General features: G+C 37.8%; 1 protein-coding gene across 1 annotated transcript in view; it reads right to left on the reverse strand.

Annotated features, from left to right (window-relative positions):
• The window catches only part of LOC122795996, a 928531-nt gene that overhangs the window by 137961 nt on the left and 770638 nt on the right, over positions 1-19932 (reverse strand). The window contains exons 8-9 of the mRNA XM_044064748.1: positions 11336-11543; positions 6904-7042 (exon numbers count right to left, since the gene is read on the reverse strand). Of these exons, the coding sequence (XP_043920683.1) occupies positions 6904-7042; positions 11336-11543 (347 nt within the window). The remainder of the gene's footprint in view (positions 1-6903; positions 7043-11335; positions 11544-19932) is intronic.

Below are 19932 nucleotides of genomic sequence, written 5' to 3' on the forward strand. Positions count from 1 at the left end.
CATGCAATGAGTCAGACAGAAGTGTACACATCCCGAGAATGAAAAGGAAAGAAAATTCAGAACTCTGCCCAGCTAGATGGGACTAGAACAGGAAATCCAAACAGCTACACACTCTGAAAAACTAAGAAATAATTTGAAATGAAAGGATAATAATACACAGACTTGCCCTAAATGTGTAACTATGAGTATGAATTGTGTATTTGTCTCCTTGAACCATTCTTACAAAAAGTGAGTATTAAAAGATAAGTGTACTGCAGTTATTGTTTTTGTACAAGGTGTACACTCAACATCCATGCCAATGAGACCCTATGCACAAGAGGAGGTACAGTTGGTACCGAATCTGCCTTTAACAGCTTGCACTACTAATCTACCTGATAACACAGAGAAGATGAATGACAGGACAACGTGTAAAGGACATCTTTGGGCTGTACAAAAATAAGATGATAAGAACAGAGCTTATGATATACTTTGGGGCATCAGGAGTATTAACTCACTGTATATATTTTTAGAATAGTATTGAATTATTTAGTATTATGTCATTTGTAGATATTGTCTTAAATTAGGTTATTTAATTGATGCATTACTAGTGACCTCTGCTGTTTGTATGACTCATCGCCAGCTAAAAATGAGAATCCTCTAGCTTGGGAATCTGTTATTTTCCCAAATAATTCTTAAGTATATGAAGGTGTTAAAAATACAAAGCCCATGTGCAGGTATTTTGATAAAATTATACAGTAATAAGCTGCATGATACAAGTCTTTCCAGAAATTTAGTAGAGGCCAATTACAGTGATTCTTAATGCTTTAAATGAAGCCTGCTAAAATAATTGAACAGGGGTTATTTTGGAGCAGGGAGAACTAAAATGTTAGCATCCTTTCTATCCCTTTCTTTACAGGGTAACCTTGATATCAGGGCACTTGTACTTTCACCATACCTCTCAACCTGCAGACATTGAAAATAGGTTCAATGGCCCTGGAAAAGAAGGTTCTTCCAGCCAAAAATCTGGACACCTTATTAGCATAAGATATGACTACTAAATAGCACGTAACTCTTTCCTCTTCCTGCAGGAATGTGGGGTACCACTCAAACATGTTAAAAAAACAGTGAGAAAAATAATGTACAAATATAGGTATGTTATCAAACAGATAGTGTAAAACTAGTAGACTTTAATGAACTGTACTTCAAAATTCTACCACACAAGGTCATTTCTTTTTGCTTCTAAAGAGAGGGGAAGTAAGATGTGTGTCCCTTTTCTTTAAATGATTGCTGCTGCTAGTATGCTGGTCATGTACTGGATCCCCGCTCCACTCCAGTTAACCAATTGTAAAACTAAATAAATAAATAAATAGAGTATGGTTTTCCATGTACTAGACAGCTTCAAAAATCACATATGACAAGGGGGATTTAAAAAATTGTGTGAAGGGGTAAATCAGTACTGAAAATTGGGACATTCTGGACAGGGGCAAATTAGACCTGAAAATAGGGATGTTCCTCCAAAATAGGGACAGCTGAGAGGTTTGACTTTTACTGTTATTAAAAATGTTTAACTTAATAAAACTACATTTATAGACTATGATGGAAAACTAAACATGGGAATAATGTTTCAGTGAAGACAAACAGAATCTGGCATAATATATTATTAAGGCTGTCTGTAAGCAATGTTTTTTTTTGTTCTGTATATAAACACCACTCTGAAAAAAAGATTTACTGGGAAAGAAATGGTACAACACATGACAGAATGTCAGAGATAACAATGACAACATCTGTTTCATTAAATCCTGATATATTTACCAAAAATAATAAAGACTGTTCAGCAAAATAAATTGCCATAACCATTTCATAAAATGTTTATTTTCATAAACTTACGCAAGACTGTAAGCAAAATACATGTATGATGTGACAAATGTACTAAACATTTCCTTAAGATTTTGAAAGGTATCTATATCGTGATTTTTTTAATTATAAAAAGAAATACATTTTATACAATGGAGAGCAGGTTTTAACCAATAAATTCCTCTAAATTAATCATATTCATCATAAAAAGAGAAGATGGGCTTTTCACCTTAAGAAAAAAGCACAAAAGTAAGAATGTACATGATGTGCTCTGAAAATATGTAAAAAGCATTTTGGTGCCCTGTCACAAATCAATTGTTGAAAGCTATCATGTCATAAACACACCCCTCATATTTTACAAAACCATAATCCAGGATGTCATAAATTTTGCAGATCCATTGAACACAGTGCATATTTCATTCATAAGACAAAGACTTGCATCTTCTTTCCTACCACGTGCAATAAAAAATAATTAGGCTTAATATAACAGTGAGGCAACAATCAGTAGGTTATTATTCTGGGATAAACTGGCTTTACTTCAAATAATGTTGTAGAGCAAGGGTCGCCAAAAATAAAAAAGGAGATCTGGAGATAAATAAATTACTTTAGATGTCCTGTAATGATAATTATCTTAAGTGTACAAAGAACAAATTGTGACTTATTGTGTCACAAATATTTTCATAAAAAGTAATTACACTTGGCCTGCTATACCAGCCTTATACAAGAAGAAAGTTCAAAGAATCTTAAAGTTGGTACACACACAACCAATTATCTAGCCTTAATTATATGTAAAATATTCAAGAAATCTTAGCCAGTGCCGTAGCATGGAAAGTTAAAGCCCTTCCTATGTCTCAGGTGACCCAGGTTCAATTAGCAGCTCTGGTGCCTGAGGTACTGATGGGATGGTACGGGGGGTGCCTATTCCGAAGGGAGACAGGAACATTCATCTCGGTGCTCCCTGAGGGGAGACATGGTCGATAAAGAGGGGAGCAGGCCTTGGACTATTCTCTGATTAGTGTAATGGAAGGGGGGATAGACAAGATGGCAGGTCATAACATAAAAATCCCTCCACGGTCACTCCACGGCAAGTACAAATATGACACAGTCATTGTCCATGCTGGTGTGAACGACCTGAGACGTACCTCCCTGGACTACATGAAAAGAGACATAGAGGAGCTCTCTGATTATGTAGCCCAGGCAGGTATGACCCTAACCCTGAGCAGTATCCTTCCTTCACCAAGAATGATGCCACAATATAGAGACAAGATGATCAGCTTTAACAATTGGCTTAATGTCTGGTGTCATTCAAAGGGGATCCAGTGTCTGTCTGCCTGGGATGACATGCTTGACAAGCCACGCTGCTGCAAGGGACGGCTTGCACCTGTCACCCTGGGATTCCGGATATTGGCTAAGGCTCTTGCCACCCCATAGTGCCTTTTTAGGCAAGGCTCAAATTCTAAACCTACCACCCTAGAAAACAAAAATGGGAAGAAACTGAGGGTAATGCTGCTCAATGCCAGAAGTCTAAATCTCAAAATGCACGCACTCGAGGCCCTTCTCAGTATGGAGAACATCGATGTCTGTGCTGTAACTGAAACCTGGTTCAAGGCTCCTGAGAGCACCCGGCACTATTAGGTTTTACCTCATATCATGCGTTCCGCCCCAAAACCCGGACCACACCATAAAAGGAGGGGTGTATCCATATTCATAAAGGATACCCACACCTCCAGGTTGGTGGCAACGCACAAAGCTCGGAAACCATCCAGGTGCAACTAACCATAGGCAAAACTGCTCTACAAATTGTAGCATGCTACAGGCCACCCTCTCAAACTCAGGAACCCCACACAGCCTTCCTGAAGACACTGGAGGGTATAAATGTATCTCCAAACACCATCATATTGGGTGACTTCAACTACCGAATATAGACTGGGAACATTACTCAAGCCCTAACTTTCTAGCCCAACGGTTCCCGGAGTTCATAAATTCAAATGCCATGGAACAGCTAGTCACTGTTCCCACGAGAGGAGAAAATATACTAGATCTCATTGTCACAAACATGGGGACAAAATGCTCCACACCGGAAGTATATCCCTCATTGGTGAGATCTGATCATAAACTAATCTCACTGGAAATCCACATCCCGCCCCCACCGCAAACAAAAAAGACCATAGTGAAGAACTTCTCTAAAGCAAACTTCACACTACTCAAGACTGGTGTGGTATCCTTCAAGGCCCCTGAGCCAGTGGAAACCACAACCCAAGCTGCGGAAGCCCTTACAAATGCCTTCTATGAACACCTCCAGGACTGCATGGATCAGGCAATCCCAAATAAAACCAAGACTCTTTCCACAAAGGGCAAACGTCCAGTCTGGTGGACCCCAGCCATTAACAAACTTTACAATAAGAGGAGAAAGCTATTACATGATAGAACAAAATCCATAAAAGGGAAGTCACCCCTGATCATTATTAGTAAAAAATACGAGCACTCATAAAATCAACTAAGGCCAATTTTGAGAGAAAAATTGCCATGGATTCAAAGGACAATCATAAGGCCTTTTTCAGCTATGTTAGGAACCTGGGTGGAAACTCCCAGATATGCTCAGAATTAGTCCAAAATGATACAAAAATCACTGAACCCACAGACATTGCCAACATACTGGCAGACAGGTTCAGTGCAAACTTCACCCCTCTCCCCTAAAGGAGAGATAACTATCCCAGCCGAGTGTAGCCTCCCGGACATCTCAAATGCGCAGGTGAAAGCTGCTCTCTCTAAAGCTAAAAACACAGCATCAATGGGACCGGATGGTGTCCCCGGCTGTGTGCTACACGAGCTAAATGAGGAATTAAACCCGCACATAAGGCAGCTGTTTAATCTCAGCCTTACCACAGGATACGTGCCCAAGGAGTGGCGACGGCAACTGTTGTCCCACTCCACAAAGGCGGCGCCTCACGGACCCTGGTAATTACCGCCCATAAGCTTAACAAGTCTAGTCTGCAAAGCTATGGAGAGGATCATAATGGAGCTCATAAATAAAGATATAGGGACTTGCAGACATTGGACCCGACCCAGTTTGGCTTTGTCAAGGGAAGATCATGCCTTTTGAACTTGGTCGACTTCTTGAAACAGTCACCAAGGCCATTGATGAGGGAAAGGCAGTCCATACAGCCTACCTTGACCTTGCAAAGGCTTTCGACACAATACCCCACTCGGGTATTGTAGAAAAACTTACCAGCTTAAATGTAAACCCATATGTCACAAGATGGGTTGCAAACTGGCTTAAGGACAGAACCCAAAGGGTTAGAGTTGCTGGCGCTGTGTCAGACTCCAAGCCGGTCACAAGTGGTGTCCCACAGGGCTCGGTCCTTGGCCCCCTATTGTTTGGCATCTACTTCTCACAAGTACACGCCAACATAGGAGGACTTTGCCTGTCAAAGTTTGCACACTACTGCAAACTCGGCTCCATAGTGGAAAGTGCATCAGACACGGATATCCTTCAGAAGGGACTCACGGAAACAGATAGCTGGTGCCAGAGCCATGGCCTGAAGTTAAACGCCAAAAATGTATAGTCATACCCTTCGGGAAAAACAAGGTAACCCCAAGCTACTATATAGGTGGCAATCCACTAAGCACAGAAGAGGTTATCAGGGACCTGGGGACCCAGGTTGACAGTGGCCTTTCTTTTGACACTCACATTGCTAAAGTGGTTAGAAAGACCTTCTACATTGCCCACCTGATCATGAAGGGATTCACATCCAGATCTAGTGAGGTTATTGTTCCCTGTACTCTTCACTTATCAGACCAATGATCGAGTACAATGCCCCATTTGGGATGTATCTCACCCGACATCTGCAGCAATTGGAGAGACCCCAAAAGTTCCTCACCAAAAGGATAAAGGGACTCCAAAATCTGTCATATGCTGCCAGATTGAAGAAACTCCAGCTCTATTCAGTCGCATACCGTCTTCTCAGAGGTGACATGTGCCTGACATACAAGGCCATGTCCAACCCGGAATTAATGGACATGCTCCACCTCAAAAAATCCAAATCCACCAAAACCACTAGAGCAAACGACTTAAACCTTAGCACGGATATAAATAGGACGTGCTGGAGGGATAGATTTATCACTCAGACTCCCAATGCTGTGGAATAAAATCCTGGTCCATGTGAGGCAGAGCACCTCGCTGGCTCTGTTCAAGAGAAATCTAGACCTGTGGATGGGAGATCGTAGGTTTACCCCGGGAATCATCTCTGTGTCACTGCTGGACAGAGGCACAACAAACTAATGGGCACAGTATTTTTTCATATAAGGGGTAGCGTAAGCCACAAAAATTTGGGCTAGGCTTATAAATGCCTTGGGGCAGATAGCCTAGTATAAACCTATGAACCTATGAACCTATAAATTGCTGGTGAGACCCCCTCCAGGGAACCCTTAAGTTCCACTCTGAATCCAGCCCAAAACAATCTGTGTTAGTCTGGGGGGTGAAAGGAGGGGCTGGTAAACCTACAGATTGATGGGGGCAGTGCAGTAAAAGACTGGAAAGTATGAAGCAAGAGGGCTAGGGAACAGAAAACAAATCTTAGATTACGGCTGGCCAGTGATGCAGGCTTCAAGACTGTCGATTCAAATAGAAATTCTGGAAGCTGAGAGCTTGTAGAAAGGAGTAGCAACATAACCACAGAACAGCTATCCTACTCTGGTGTGAGTGAAGGGGCTAGTAACCGCACTGCTCTTCCCTACCAGTGATTGCAGAAACTGTAGCTGGCAATGTCACACTAATAAGGACTATCTCTGGCAGACTCATTTATTTATGTGCAAAGGGAAGTGTGTATATACTGAAGCTATTACAGTAGACTGAGTGTGAGAACTAGTCCATCATCAAAGGGTAAAAGTTAGGGGCAGACCTGGAATGAAGGTAGGGTCTACATTTAAGGTGGGAATGAATGATCAGTAATTAGGCCATTGCCTATGGGTCACTACCAGAACAAATCTTCTGTGTTAGAATAAAAGCAAAATGGTTTAGTTGCCTCGATAAAAGCAAAGGCAGCAAACAGCTGAACTTCGTGGTCCTACCTTTATTGAATCAACCAGATCTTCAACTAAGATGAGGCGACGGAGCTCCTTGACTAGGGAGGCGAAGTAGAGGATGATCGTCTCTACATACTTCTGAAGTTGCTCTTTGGATACAAACATATCCATATCCAGGTATTCTCTGGAACAAACAGTCAAAGAAAAGGAAGGCATTAACCAAAGATAGTTGAAAGTAATATTTACTACATATTGATTAGGTTAGTATTCCAAATCTGTGATGTATATTCAACCATATAATCTACTGAGTAGAGTAATTAGTAAGTGATAAGCTTAGCTCATCCTCCATATATTTGGCTGCATGCACACATTTCCTTGATAGTAACTTCTGCTTCAAGGTATTTCTGTCTGACATTTCTTTACTGTACTGTCAGTTGTTTTAGGAAAATAGCTTCTGAGTTCACCTAAGTTATTAGTTTCATAAAACTGACCATTGTGAATTTTGCACTGTAATATATATCAGAAACTTAGTAACCAATGATTAAATTTCAGAGTTATATATTGTATGACGTTGGCCACTATTTAATGACCTAGTGCCCTGCCTTCATTTTATGTATATCTTTATCAGCCAAGATCTGAGAAGAACACTAATGCAAATAGATAAAAGACAGTATTTATACATATCAAAATATTTACTTAAGCATAAGCAACATTAATTACATGAAAAAGAAGTACATCATGGAAAGCAATCGTAATAGCTAACAGGAAAGTTTACAATATGTTCAATGCACACCTAAAATAAGATTTTCCTGCACAAAATGTCTCTATAATAACAATATGCCATTTCTTTTGTGCAATGTCATATGGTGTGAGTTTGTGTGTTGAACAGAAACTGCCAAATTCTCATGCTTGTGCCTTATAACACCCTGGGTATGAAGGAATATTTATTTATTGTATATTCCAACATGAGGAAGTGACTATAAGGATGTAGATATATATATATATATATATATATATATATATATATATATGGAGAGAGAGAGAGAGATATCAGTGTATATATAAAGACAGACAAATGGATGGATACCTATAAACATGCAGCAAAATTAAACCAAGCCCAAAATGTGACCATACACTTTGTAAAATAAACATGCACACTCACAAAAAAGGCAGAGGCTAAGATATTACATAGGAAGTGTTTTGGTGCTTTATTTGTTACTATTTTTTAACAAACCTGAGCATATCCATTTATATACAAAATTTATTAGAAATATACTTCTATTAGTGCACTGGCTGCATGTAACTTTTTAAAATTTTATAAAAGTAAGACATTACTTATTCCTAGAATGAGTCGAAAGAAGTCCTGTAAAGTTTTAGATGAAAGCATTTACCAAAACAGTTTTTTGGGTCTATCCCTGTTTTGTACTTACATATATATATATATATATATATGTATATATATATATATATATATATATATATATATATATATATATATATATATATATATATATATATATATATATATATATATATATATATATATGGGTCTACTATACATGATTGAAATTTCAAAAAGCCGAAACCTATATGGCCGAGACTATATGTTCGACTTTTAAAATTTTGAACATGTAAAAAAAAAATACCTACATGTTGCTAACAGGTGAGCAAGCCCCCCTGCACCCCACACCCCCTGCTATTTAAATATACCAACTCCAAGATCGCACTACAGTACGGAAATTGGAAATTTTCCAGTTCTGTGCTATAGGGAGCTGTCCGTTCAGAACGTTCAAACTTCCAAAAGTCAATCATATGGTCTCAGCCATATGAAAGTAGGCCTTTTGGAAGTTTGATCTTTTGTAGGTGACCCGTGTGTGTGTGTGTGTGTGTGTGTGTGTGTGTGTGTGTGTGTGTGTGTGTGTGTGTGTGTGTGTGTGTGTGTATGTGTGTATATATATATATATATATATATATATATATATATATATATATATATATATTATACAGGCACATATATACATGTAAACAAAAATATATAGATCGACAGATAGACATACAGAAAGCTCTTAAAAGTAGAACCCAAATAAAGGGTATTATAAAAACATGCATTTGACATTTGCACATTGTTTAGTTATTTTTGTTTAGCTGCACAACATTCATCCATGCTCTTGGTTTGTCAGCACAACTTTAACTACACTCTTGCATATCAGTAAAATGTCTTTAAGCTTCTCATGTTTACACCATTTGCTAAAAAGCTAAAGTAAAATTTTGTGCATTACAAGAACAAAGCACAAACACATACATAACTCCAAAACATTCTAACTCACCTAAAACAACCCCCAAACAAAATGCACTACAATACTATAAGGGCCACATTTTCCACTCATGTCAGTGTAAAAAAGAAAGCTACGCAAACCACACTTCTCATTCACTTCAATGTAATAACACATTCATATGCAACACATACAAAAACACTTGCACAACTCTTCAAAAAGTAACAGTGCCAACATAAACTTACTCTCAGCAAATGAAATTTGCTCATATTAGAATGAAAAAAAATCAAAACAAAAGGATAAAAGTTTAGATAAAACATTGACTTCATCTAGGCTATTGGAAAAGCAGCATTACCAGCCAGATGAACCTAGTCAGACCTGTTGAAACAAACTAAGGCATGAGTGACTAAACTCGTGTTGGGGTTGGAATGATGGTTATGGTGTGTACCTCACAGACAGAAGGTACAGGGTTTAATTTTCACCTTTGCAAGTGGGTTAGCTATGCTTGAAATAGCCCACAAGGCCTTTGTTACAGTCATTCATAAGCATCAGGAATACTCCTACTGCATTTGCACAAGCAACTATGAATAACGGTCTTTGTTCCTACACCACCAGTACCTAATAAACACCCTCCTACTTCACCTACCTATTTTTTTTATTATACAACCTGCTATTTGGTATAGAAACTATTTTTTAATAATATTATACATAAAATTCGTCAATCTGTTTGTGATGTTTGATGACCTTTTTGTGCTACTGCACAGAATTACTCAACATGACAATTGAGTTGTAAACTGTTTATTTCACGTAGTTCAATTTGCTTTTCTGTACCATAACTGTAATTCTTTTTTTGTCAGTGTTTTTCCCCACTCCCCCACTGGAAAGGGGTCACTGTTGCACAGACAGACCTTCTCAGCCAACAAAAGCAAAGACACAGAAGTCATAGCTCAGCTATCTTTTTTTAAAGCATGATCCAAGGGCTACTGAATCTGCCACCAGACAATGTTGAACTGAATCCAGATTTACAAGCATAGCTTGTCAGCACCTCATAACCTCAGCCCACACTGATATCCTGGACTTTTCTCCTCTTTTCCTTACTTCTTTATATGGCGTTCTGTACTAAACCTAAAAGTGAGGGTCCAGTCTAAGCACAAACTGGCAGAATGAAATAGAGAAAGGTGGTTAACTGCAATTGTACATTCTTGTGTTTATATCAGTATTTGTATATCTCTGCATGGTTATTTATGTATCCAATGCAAGTGTACATAGTCATTATTACTGCTTCGAAGTATGTAAAATTAAGAATTATATCAGAAAAAGGCAAATGTGTTATATAAAACAGCAAAATCTGGCACAAAAAAGTAATTGTTGTCTCTTCAAAGTTAAATGTAGAAAAACAAGTCATCTAAACAAGCATATAAGGGCAGCATAGTGGGCCAGTGGTTAAGATGTTTGTTTCACAGGTAATAAAAATGTGGCATAAAAATTAATTGGTTCTCCTCCAAAATTAACTGCAAAAAAAAAATTATGTAAGTAAGGGCAACACAGTGGATCATTGACTAAGATCTATGTCTTTTAGTCTTAAGGTTCAAGACTCACCTTCAGCCCCTGGATGTGTAACATTTGTATGTTTTCTTCATATGTATACAGATTTACTTGGGTTTTCTCATACCTCCCAAAAGTGCTGGTTAACTGGTTCCCCTAAACTGTCTATATATGTGTCATTTACCTCTTTCCTTGTTGCCCTGGTCATGGCTGAGAAGGAACAAACAGACCACTTAACTTACCTGGTTAAGAAATTATTTAAAAATATACAGAAAGAGACAGTGTGAAACAAGAGTCATAGAGACTGATATTTACACATTACAGTAGCTCATTAACTTCTAATTCACTTTATGTATTCATAATTAACAAATTACTATTAGTCTGAATTTATAGAGTTTGATATACAGATTTTATGTTATTCACTGTCAAAGAATCCTTGTCACTGCTCCTATAGAGCAAAGGTCTGTTTTTTCCTTTTCAAACACAAAACAACAGTTTCCCAAACTTCTCTCTATAATGAAACCACTTTTATATAAATGAACATTATGTAATAAATCAACAAAGATCAGTTTGATGAGTCATTTACAGCAAAAAGTGATGGCACAATAGTCTGCTTTGTAGTTAATACGAACTAAGCAGGAATAGAACCCCATACTTACTGGAAAGGGTTTGCCCCATCTGACTTATGAAGGGCTTGCAGTATTTTTTTGTACACCCTGAGACTGACAGTGGCACAGAGCACTAACAACGTCACATAAGAAACCACAGTGATCACGCTGAACTGGGAGAGGGAGAGCAGCACCAGCATAAGCCCAGTTAACACAATCGCCGATGTTTTCAGGTCCTTCCAGTACAAAAGGTCAGCCACTGCATGAGAAATAAAAAGAGCAAAATGGTTAAATATTCAGGATAGTTAAAGTATGCAATTCCTTGTAATGCATTCAAACCTAAAACATGTTTTGTATAGTTCCAGTTCACGCACAAAGCTCCTTATGGCATCCAGACATTTTTGGGCCTGGCTTCTTTAACTAAGCAACTTACCAGCTAATAATAGGCAGTATTAGAAAGTGCAAAAAGTTATTAACAAAATTACATTAACATTGTTAATTTAGGATATGCTGAAGTACAGAAATTAATCACTATTTATAACTTATTATTCATATTTTCATATTTGTGTTCATATTTTCATAACTGAGAGCCCTGGATGTTACTGAGGGGTATGGTGTGATATGCCAAGGTGGGAGACAGGGGAATTCATTGTCAACGTCCATTTACATCACACTATACCTGAGATATTGTTAGTTGCTTGTTAGAGATTATGAAAATAAACAATATTTCCATATGTATGTACTATTTCAAAAACCAAGTGACTTGCAAATTGTTGCATGACATTGGGTGAAACCTTAGATGTTGTTGAAGAAAACAGTCAGTGATATTTGTACTGTAAGCTGCACATATTCAGAGTTATTTATATCACTAATTATACAATTGAGCATATGTTTTCGTACTTCTTGAAATAGTTCAATAAATATATACTCATAGAGGAATTTCTTGTCATGTGAAAGCTTATATGTGGTTAACAAAAATGTTCTAACTGTATATGTCTAGAATATACAATTTCCAAGATATGAGAATTTGTTAGTGAAAGTTTAGCAAAAATATAATTTGAGGATTGTGTGTATTATAACACGTTATAGCATTTATGGAAAGACTTTGAATGCAATGACTATTACCAATGTAAAGAATATGTCTTACTGAGAATATTGCTATTTGTGCAGTTGTAATAGCTTTTACTGTTCATAAAACATTTACGTTTATCTATCTTATGATTTTTAAGATGATTTTTCAAAAACAAAATGATCAGGAATGCAAGCTGTGAGTAGGTTGCTAAAGGTGTGATATTCCATACCACATAGGTTTTCATGAGTTAAAGAGAATTTGCAGCATTGTAAATCTGAGCATTTTAAAATTAACTTTATGAAGAGTCTGCCGATAAAACTCATTTGCCTTGCATTCATTTTTGCCTCTTTGAAAGTATAAAATAATACAAACACCATGCTGTTTTCAGCTATTGTTCCTTCTTTTTCAGTAGGGGACACTTTCTGACAGCTTCTTTGGTTCATGAAGATGTTGCTGGTAAGGAAGTCAAATACTTAGAATTCTGAGAGGTCACAAAAATCTACCACTGTTAGGTTAATCCCCCAACAAAAAACTGCTTTTGACAATTTAAATTGAAATGGAACTGCTAGTATTTTTTCATGTTAGAAATATTTTGATTTGACCTTTTAAAAAATGAGACTTTCTTTTTATTTTATGAAGTATTTCCTTATCTATACTTATCATTACTTATCACATGAGTGGGCAAGTTCTCATATAAACTAATATCATTCTTTATTAGCAGAAGGTGAGGCTAACTTAAAAGATAGTCAGGTACTGGCACAGATACAAGACCACTGACAACCTGAGTTTAGACAAACAAAAAATGCCTAAAAAAAGATAAGCTTCTGGCAGAATCACATCATAACAACATCGGACGGTGCAGTGGTGTAGCTGTTAATGTTCTCCCTGCATCTGCATGGGTTTCCTCCGGGTATTCCGGTTTCTTCTGACATTCTAAAGACATGCATCTGGAGCATTTCTCCTGGGCGTCCTCTGAAAATAGGCTCTGTCCTAGTCGGACTTTCATGGTCAACACATGTTAAATAACTAAATAAATAAAATAACACAGCATGTTCCTAAAGGGCAAGAGGGGTGGGATGTGATCAGATGTAGTATGTCACTGCTTTAAAGGGAAGCATGTTATAATGTCACTGTAGTAGAGGAAGCATGGACAGCACAGGGCATCCACAAGGTAGCCATGGGAGCATGCACAGAGTTCATAGGATGTCATTTTAAGTGCATGCAAAGTGCTGTGGTCAACAGTAGCATTACTGCTGTGACTTAGTCTGCACAATGACACCCAGTCACTAACGCATTACCGGGTCTCCTCAGACTAATTAAATGGGCTACTCTATGCTACCTGGCAGTAGTCTTACATTCTAAATACTAATCTTCCATGGAAAGTACAAATTCCTATCAAAGAATTACTCCAGAACTATTCAAAACAGACACTGCAGGGTGGCTAAACATTCACACTGAAAGAGATACACAAAGTTTGGTATCAGATCAGGACACAGAGGCTCAAATCCTGCAAACCTCATAATAAAATGCCACTCTGATTATTATTTTGTTCTGCAATAAATACATAATTTTAAAAGTAAAGAGTAGTGTTGCGTGTTGTTGCAGCTGCTGTATTTTCTGCTGTCTTTACTGAAATAATTGATGTCAGCACAGTCTTAGGGGATCAGAGTTCTCTAAATAAAGAGGCAGAGGAAATGCTGACACACATGCACAGCACCCAGTGAAATACTTTGCTTAGGCCAAGACTAGGCTGCAACGGGTCAAAAAGTGCAAAACTGACACATGACCAACAGGAATACACTGTAAAAATATCTCCCTACAATGTCTTAGAACATCAAGGCTTATTACAAGAATAAACACACAGCACATATTTTCAACATTTATTTAATGGCCATATTTTCATAGGATATAAAAAAGCCAGTTTGAACTCATGGGTTATGTCATAGGTTCATACGTGTATACTAGGTCATCAGTCAAGTAGACCATTAGGAGCTTAGCCACAGCAATTCTTACTACTTACTTCCTTTACTCATATGGGCCTGAGAAGCTACACCTGGGTGAATTTAAAAATAACCATCAACTCATCTGGGTCAGTTGCTTTATGACCCTAACATTCAACTGACATCACATAAGGAGTGTTTGTGAAGAATTTCCAAAGTAGACAGCTGCAGTAACCTGTATAAATGCACACATTAAATTTACACAGACACATTTCTGTACTGGGCAATTCTACTATGCAATTACAAGTCAATATGAACATTTCATAGGATATAGAGGGGAAAGTCACTGAAAGAAATCATCATTACAGCAGCAGGCATCAGCTGTAATATTACATAAACTAAAGACAACTTATTTCACAACTCTGTCTAAAACAGTTACAGGTTCACAGGTGATTACTAGGCTAATGGCACATGAGCCTTTACAAACCTAGCCAATAATACCCAGGATATGACAATATTATATTTTAATTCCCCAGATATGGGATGGGATAGAATCGGGGTAGTGGGTCTTTCAGTGTTGGAGCCCTGAGTAATTTTACAGACTGTCTCTGTCTATAAGGGACATGGGCAGTACCCTAGGAGTAAATGTATCGTTCCCCATCCATTTATCCAAATTCTTTTTGAAGAAGGTGAGGGAGGGGCTTTGTTTTACCAAGATGGGAAGTATATTCCATAATCAAGATAACCTTTGGGAAATGAATTTGCTTCTTTAGCAAGTTTTGTTAGAGCCACAAATAAGGTTCAGGTCCATGGAATGCATAACCCTAATGTAATTTATCTTGTGAATATGTAACATTTTTATCAGGGCTAGATCAGAGAATGCCTTGTAGGTCAGGCATACAGTAAGTCACCTCTCAATAAACGATGTGAGATGAAGTAAAGGGATAGGGACTTTAGTTAGTCTGCATAGGACAGGTGTCTTACTCTTTGTATTTTATTAGTAACAAACCTCTGGGGCCACTCCAGTTGGTGTAAGTACCTGGTTGGGTACACACAGAAGGGAGCATTGAACTCAAGTACAGGCTTGATGAGGGAGGAATACAATGGCACTATGACTTCCTTTGACCTTAATGCCATGTCTTTACTTATAAGTTGAGCTACTCAGAATATCCTCACTGCTGTAGCTACCTAGTGGTCAAAGTTTAGGTTACTATCTATCTGTGTTCCTAAGTCCCTCACTGCTGGGTCTACTTTTAGGGGTATGCTATCAATATTATAATCTGCAGGGATATCTGATTTACAGAAGGGCATGATTACACATTTTTTGGCATTTAGTCTCAGACCATGGTTTTGGTACCAGTCATTTGTAATTTCTAGGCCTGTTTCTAGGATGTCAACATTGTTTAAGGATTCAATGTTTGCTCCCAGCTTACAATCTTTGGTGAACTTGATGAGTCAGAGGCCCCCTCAACATTTGCCTTCACTTCAAAGAAGTATATATCAAACAGATGGAATCCCAACACTGAGTCCGTGGGGCACCACTAGTAACAGGTTTTTAACTGGAAGTGGATTTGACTGTCCTGAGAACATGTGTATTGTCAGTGAACCAGCTGTGGTTAAAGAGGGCTTCTAGTGGCCCTGGTAGAGTCTGTTTTAAGCTATTTAAAAACCATCCTGGAATGTTGTCATGACCCATGTGGGAGTTGTGTTTTTGGCTTTAGCGAGTGCAGTAAGGACCTGTTCCCTTCTAATGACTGGTAGGGGGATGGTTCTAGATATTTCTTTGGGTGTGGTAGGAGGTGATTGGGGAAGAAGTTTGAACTGAACTTGGCCAGCAGGTTTGCTATAGTTTCAGGCTGGATGTAAGTGTTACCAATCATGATTAACTCAGCACATTGCTGAGCATTTCCCATGAGGTTACAAATATAATTAAAAAGCCTTATGGTTATCCTTCATCTGGGAGACTATCTTTGCCTCATAGTTTGCTTTGGCAAATTTGACCAACTCTCTAATTTGCTTATTTAGACTGGCGAGTGTCTTTTTGCACTATTTTGTCTGTTTCTATTTGGCTTTGAAGAGGATTTTTTTTTATTTTTGTTGAATAGCCTATCTATGCTAGGGCATGACTTTGGAGAGGATTTTTTGCCCTTTTGTTGAATTAGTTATTTATTCTAGGGGTCAACCAGGGTGGTTTATTTTTGCCAGTAATCATAGGTTTGACACGGACAGGTACTGCCTCCTCTATGCAGCTATGAATGTGGTTGTACAGTGCTGTTGTGTACAGCACAGAGTAGGCCTCAGTGTCATCCAGGTTTAGATTGACTTGGAAGAGTAATAAGCTGTCACTTAGTTTGAGGTAATTGGTCTTAGCAAAGTTCTTAACAGATTTGAAGTTTCGTGGGGGGGTTAGGTTAGTTTCATACTAAAGGAGATCATTTTGTGATCATATCTTACCAGGGAGGAGTTAATGCATGGGAAGAAGCAGCATCTCCCCATGTTCATGAATACTATGTCTAGGATATTTGTACCTCTAGTTTGGAAGCTAACTAGTTGCTCCAGGGTGTTTGCATTGATGACGTCCAAAAACCTCTGAGCAAGTGAATTATGAGTCATATAAGTCTCCCAGTTTATAGTGGGGTAGTTGAATTTACCCATAAGTATGGTGTTAGGCTGAATGTTAAGAGATTCCAGTAGGTTTAGGTAGGAAATGAGGTTTGTAGATTAATGTTAGGGGATCTGTAACTAGCAAGGATATGATAGGAGGCTGTACCTATGGTTAGTTGGACATGGATCAGCTCAAGTGAGTCATGTTGTTGGACCAGTCTAGCAATGCGCTTGTTCTTTATGAACACTAAGACACCTCCTCCCTTTGTTTTATGGGGGATCCAAATGTATGAAAGGCATTGTAGTCTTTGATAGCTAGGGTGCTGTCCATGGTTCTGAACCATGTTTCCATAACTGCACAAATGCCTGCGTTCTCTAGGGTGAGGAGTGTTTCCAGGGAGTGCGTTTTTTATTTACACTCCTGGCATTGAGCAGCAGTACCTTTAGGTGGTCATGAGTGATTTTTGTTATGTCGGAGGGTTTAACAACTTGGTACAGCCTAAAAAAGGCACTATGGGGCTAGATAAAGTTTTTGCCGGTATCCAGAAGCCAAGTGGTGACCAGTGCACAAACACATGGTTCATCTCCTAGAATAAACCACCTTTTTCTGACAGATGAACATGGTCTTAACATTCTGTCTTCCTCTCAGATATTTTCATAATATTTTCCTTGCCTCTCACTCTCTCTCTTTCCAGTGTCCATTGAAGATTTTATCATAGTCACTTTGCAGCAAATCTCTGACTGATTCTTCAGTTCCATGTTGTCCAGAAGGATTCTTTTCATGCTTTTTCTCACAAACATTCTGAATGATCTCCATGACTTTCAAAAATGATTCTCCAAACCATTCAGCATATACCTGCTATTCATATGATGACATCCTCCTATTGGTACAATTTCTAGACTACATAGAAAATATTAATATACAGTACACAAACAAGTCTACTCCAGTTTTGGCAAATATTATAAGCAGGTAGTCACCATGGGCTATACTCTGTCCTGCATAGTAGTAAAATGCAGCTGCATGGTCATTTCTTGCTAAACAAGTATCACAGATGCGAAATAACATTGCACTTGGGCAGCTGTCTTATTACTTCCAGACATTTCCCAAGCATGTTTCCACAAAATATCTCACTTTAGTTTAAAGTTACATTTCAGACTGCTTTTATTTACTGAGGAATCTCACATTAATAATAATGTCATATTCTCTAAAAGTCACAAAAAAGCTGTCTCTCCTTTAAACTGTAATAAATAGTTTGCTTTAAGTGTAAGAAGGGACATGCTAAGCTAACAGGGAGAACTTATCACTGACCAGAAATGTACTATATTATACACAATACACTAAAGTGCTTCCACGAAGAAAACTGAATGCCAGTAATGAAGATCACACCTCATAACATACTGTGCCTGCCTCACTCACCACACCCTAACTAATCCCCTGACTCCAGGTGGAGACTATCTATATTTCTGATGAATATCTGCATTACAATGTCAAGCCCACGATGCTCATCTGTTCTCAAGTCTCTGCAAATATTTTTAAGATCTGATAATCTTGTTGGTCTAGTTTGATTTATCACATACTGAATCAGAAACAGTTTGTCTGAATCTCTTAAAATACTTGATTTTTTTTCAAGATGTAGGAAGTTATATCTAGTAACACCTTATATACTTTGTTTTATGGGATATTTTTCTGCAGCATTATAAATTTTGTCAGTTCATAATTCAAAAATGTCAAATCCAGCAATGCAGCAAGATGAAAGTTTATATTTTTCTCAATGCAGGACTTTGCAAAGTTATAGATAAAAAATGCAGTTCTAAGTAAAATATTCATAATAACTGCTACCAGGATAATCTTTTGATTTGGCCAAGCAAATAAAGCTGCAGTGTTAATAAGATTTATTTTTTGCTTTCAATATGAGACATTAAATTTGCAGATCACAGTCTCTTTCTGTTATCTTAATCTACCTGACTTAAGTTTGAATCTTTCCTTTGCCACTTTATTTAGGCTTAGAAAATGGACAAACTGTGCATTAAACCCTGACTGCAGAACCAGTGGTGTCTGGCCTCAGAACACCCCTGGGCAGGTGTTATTTCCATAGTAACATACACTCTGCTGCGCATTATTGCTTGCTTTGAATTGCATAATTTATTTTGCCCATCATAACTAATATTTTTCCTTGCACAAATTTAAGGCAGACAATGCCATCAGCATATATATCTGGGTGGGGGGGTGTTTGTCACATTCAAATCACAAATGGTCAAAGTGACCTCAGCAAATCACAACTTAGCAATTACTAGTAATCAATCAACTTGTATCTTTTCTCTCGTCTTAATGGATAGCAAACTTCAAATATGCTATTTCTCTGACCTTTTGCATATCCTACTGTTAATTCTTCCATATGATGACAATCACATCTCTCCCAGAACATTGTATCAAACATGTGTAGTTTGTGACTAAATTTCATGATGATATAATGTCTGTTGAGTCTTTTTATTCTGTTAAAAAACATTGTTTTATCCATATCTATGTGGAGCTTTTCTCCCAGGGCCTCCATTGAAAATGGGTACATTATGACCAAGTCGGACCTTCCCAGTAAACAAATGTCAAATAAATAAAATAAATAAATAAACTGCAAAGGGCTTGTATTGGTAAGATACTTTTAGACATGTGATAATAACTAATATACAGAGAGTGTGTGTGTGTGTGTGTGTGTGTGTGTGTGTGTGTGTGTGTGTGTGTGTGTGTGTGTGCAGTTCACATCTTTCTTTTTACATTTATCTATGATAGTCTCACCCTTTTATTTTATTTCTAAATTTCTGGTGTAAAGCTTATGGCTTTAAAAACAAAATATGTATGCGTATATGTATGCATATGTGTGCGTTACTGCATGATGTCTGAACAATAGTTATAAAGTGATTGTGTGATTGTTAAAGACCCTAAATTAAATGCCATTTATTAGTTTGTGATTTTTAATTACCCATTAACTTGTCACTTGACTAGCATTTGTTTAGCATGTCAAAGATAATACCTGACA

The sequence above is a fragment of the Protopterus annectens genome, chromosome 1.part0, assembly GCF_019279795.1.
Source record: "Protopterus annectens isolate FY-2018-M chromosome 1.part0, PAN1.0, whole genome shotgun sequence".
NCBI classification, from domain to species: Eukaryota; Metazoa; Chordata; order Ceratodontiformes; family Protopteridae; genus Protopterus; species Protopterus annectens.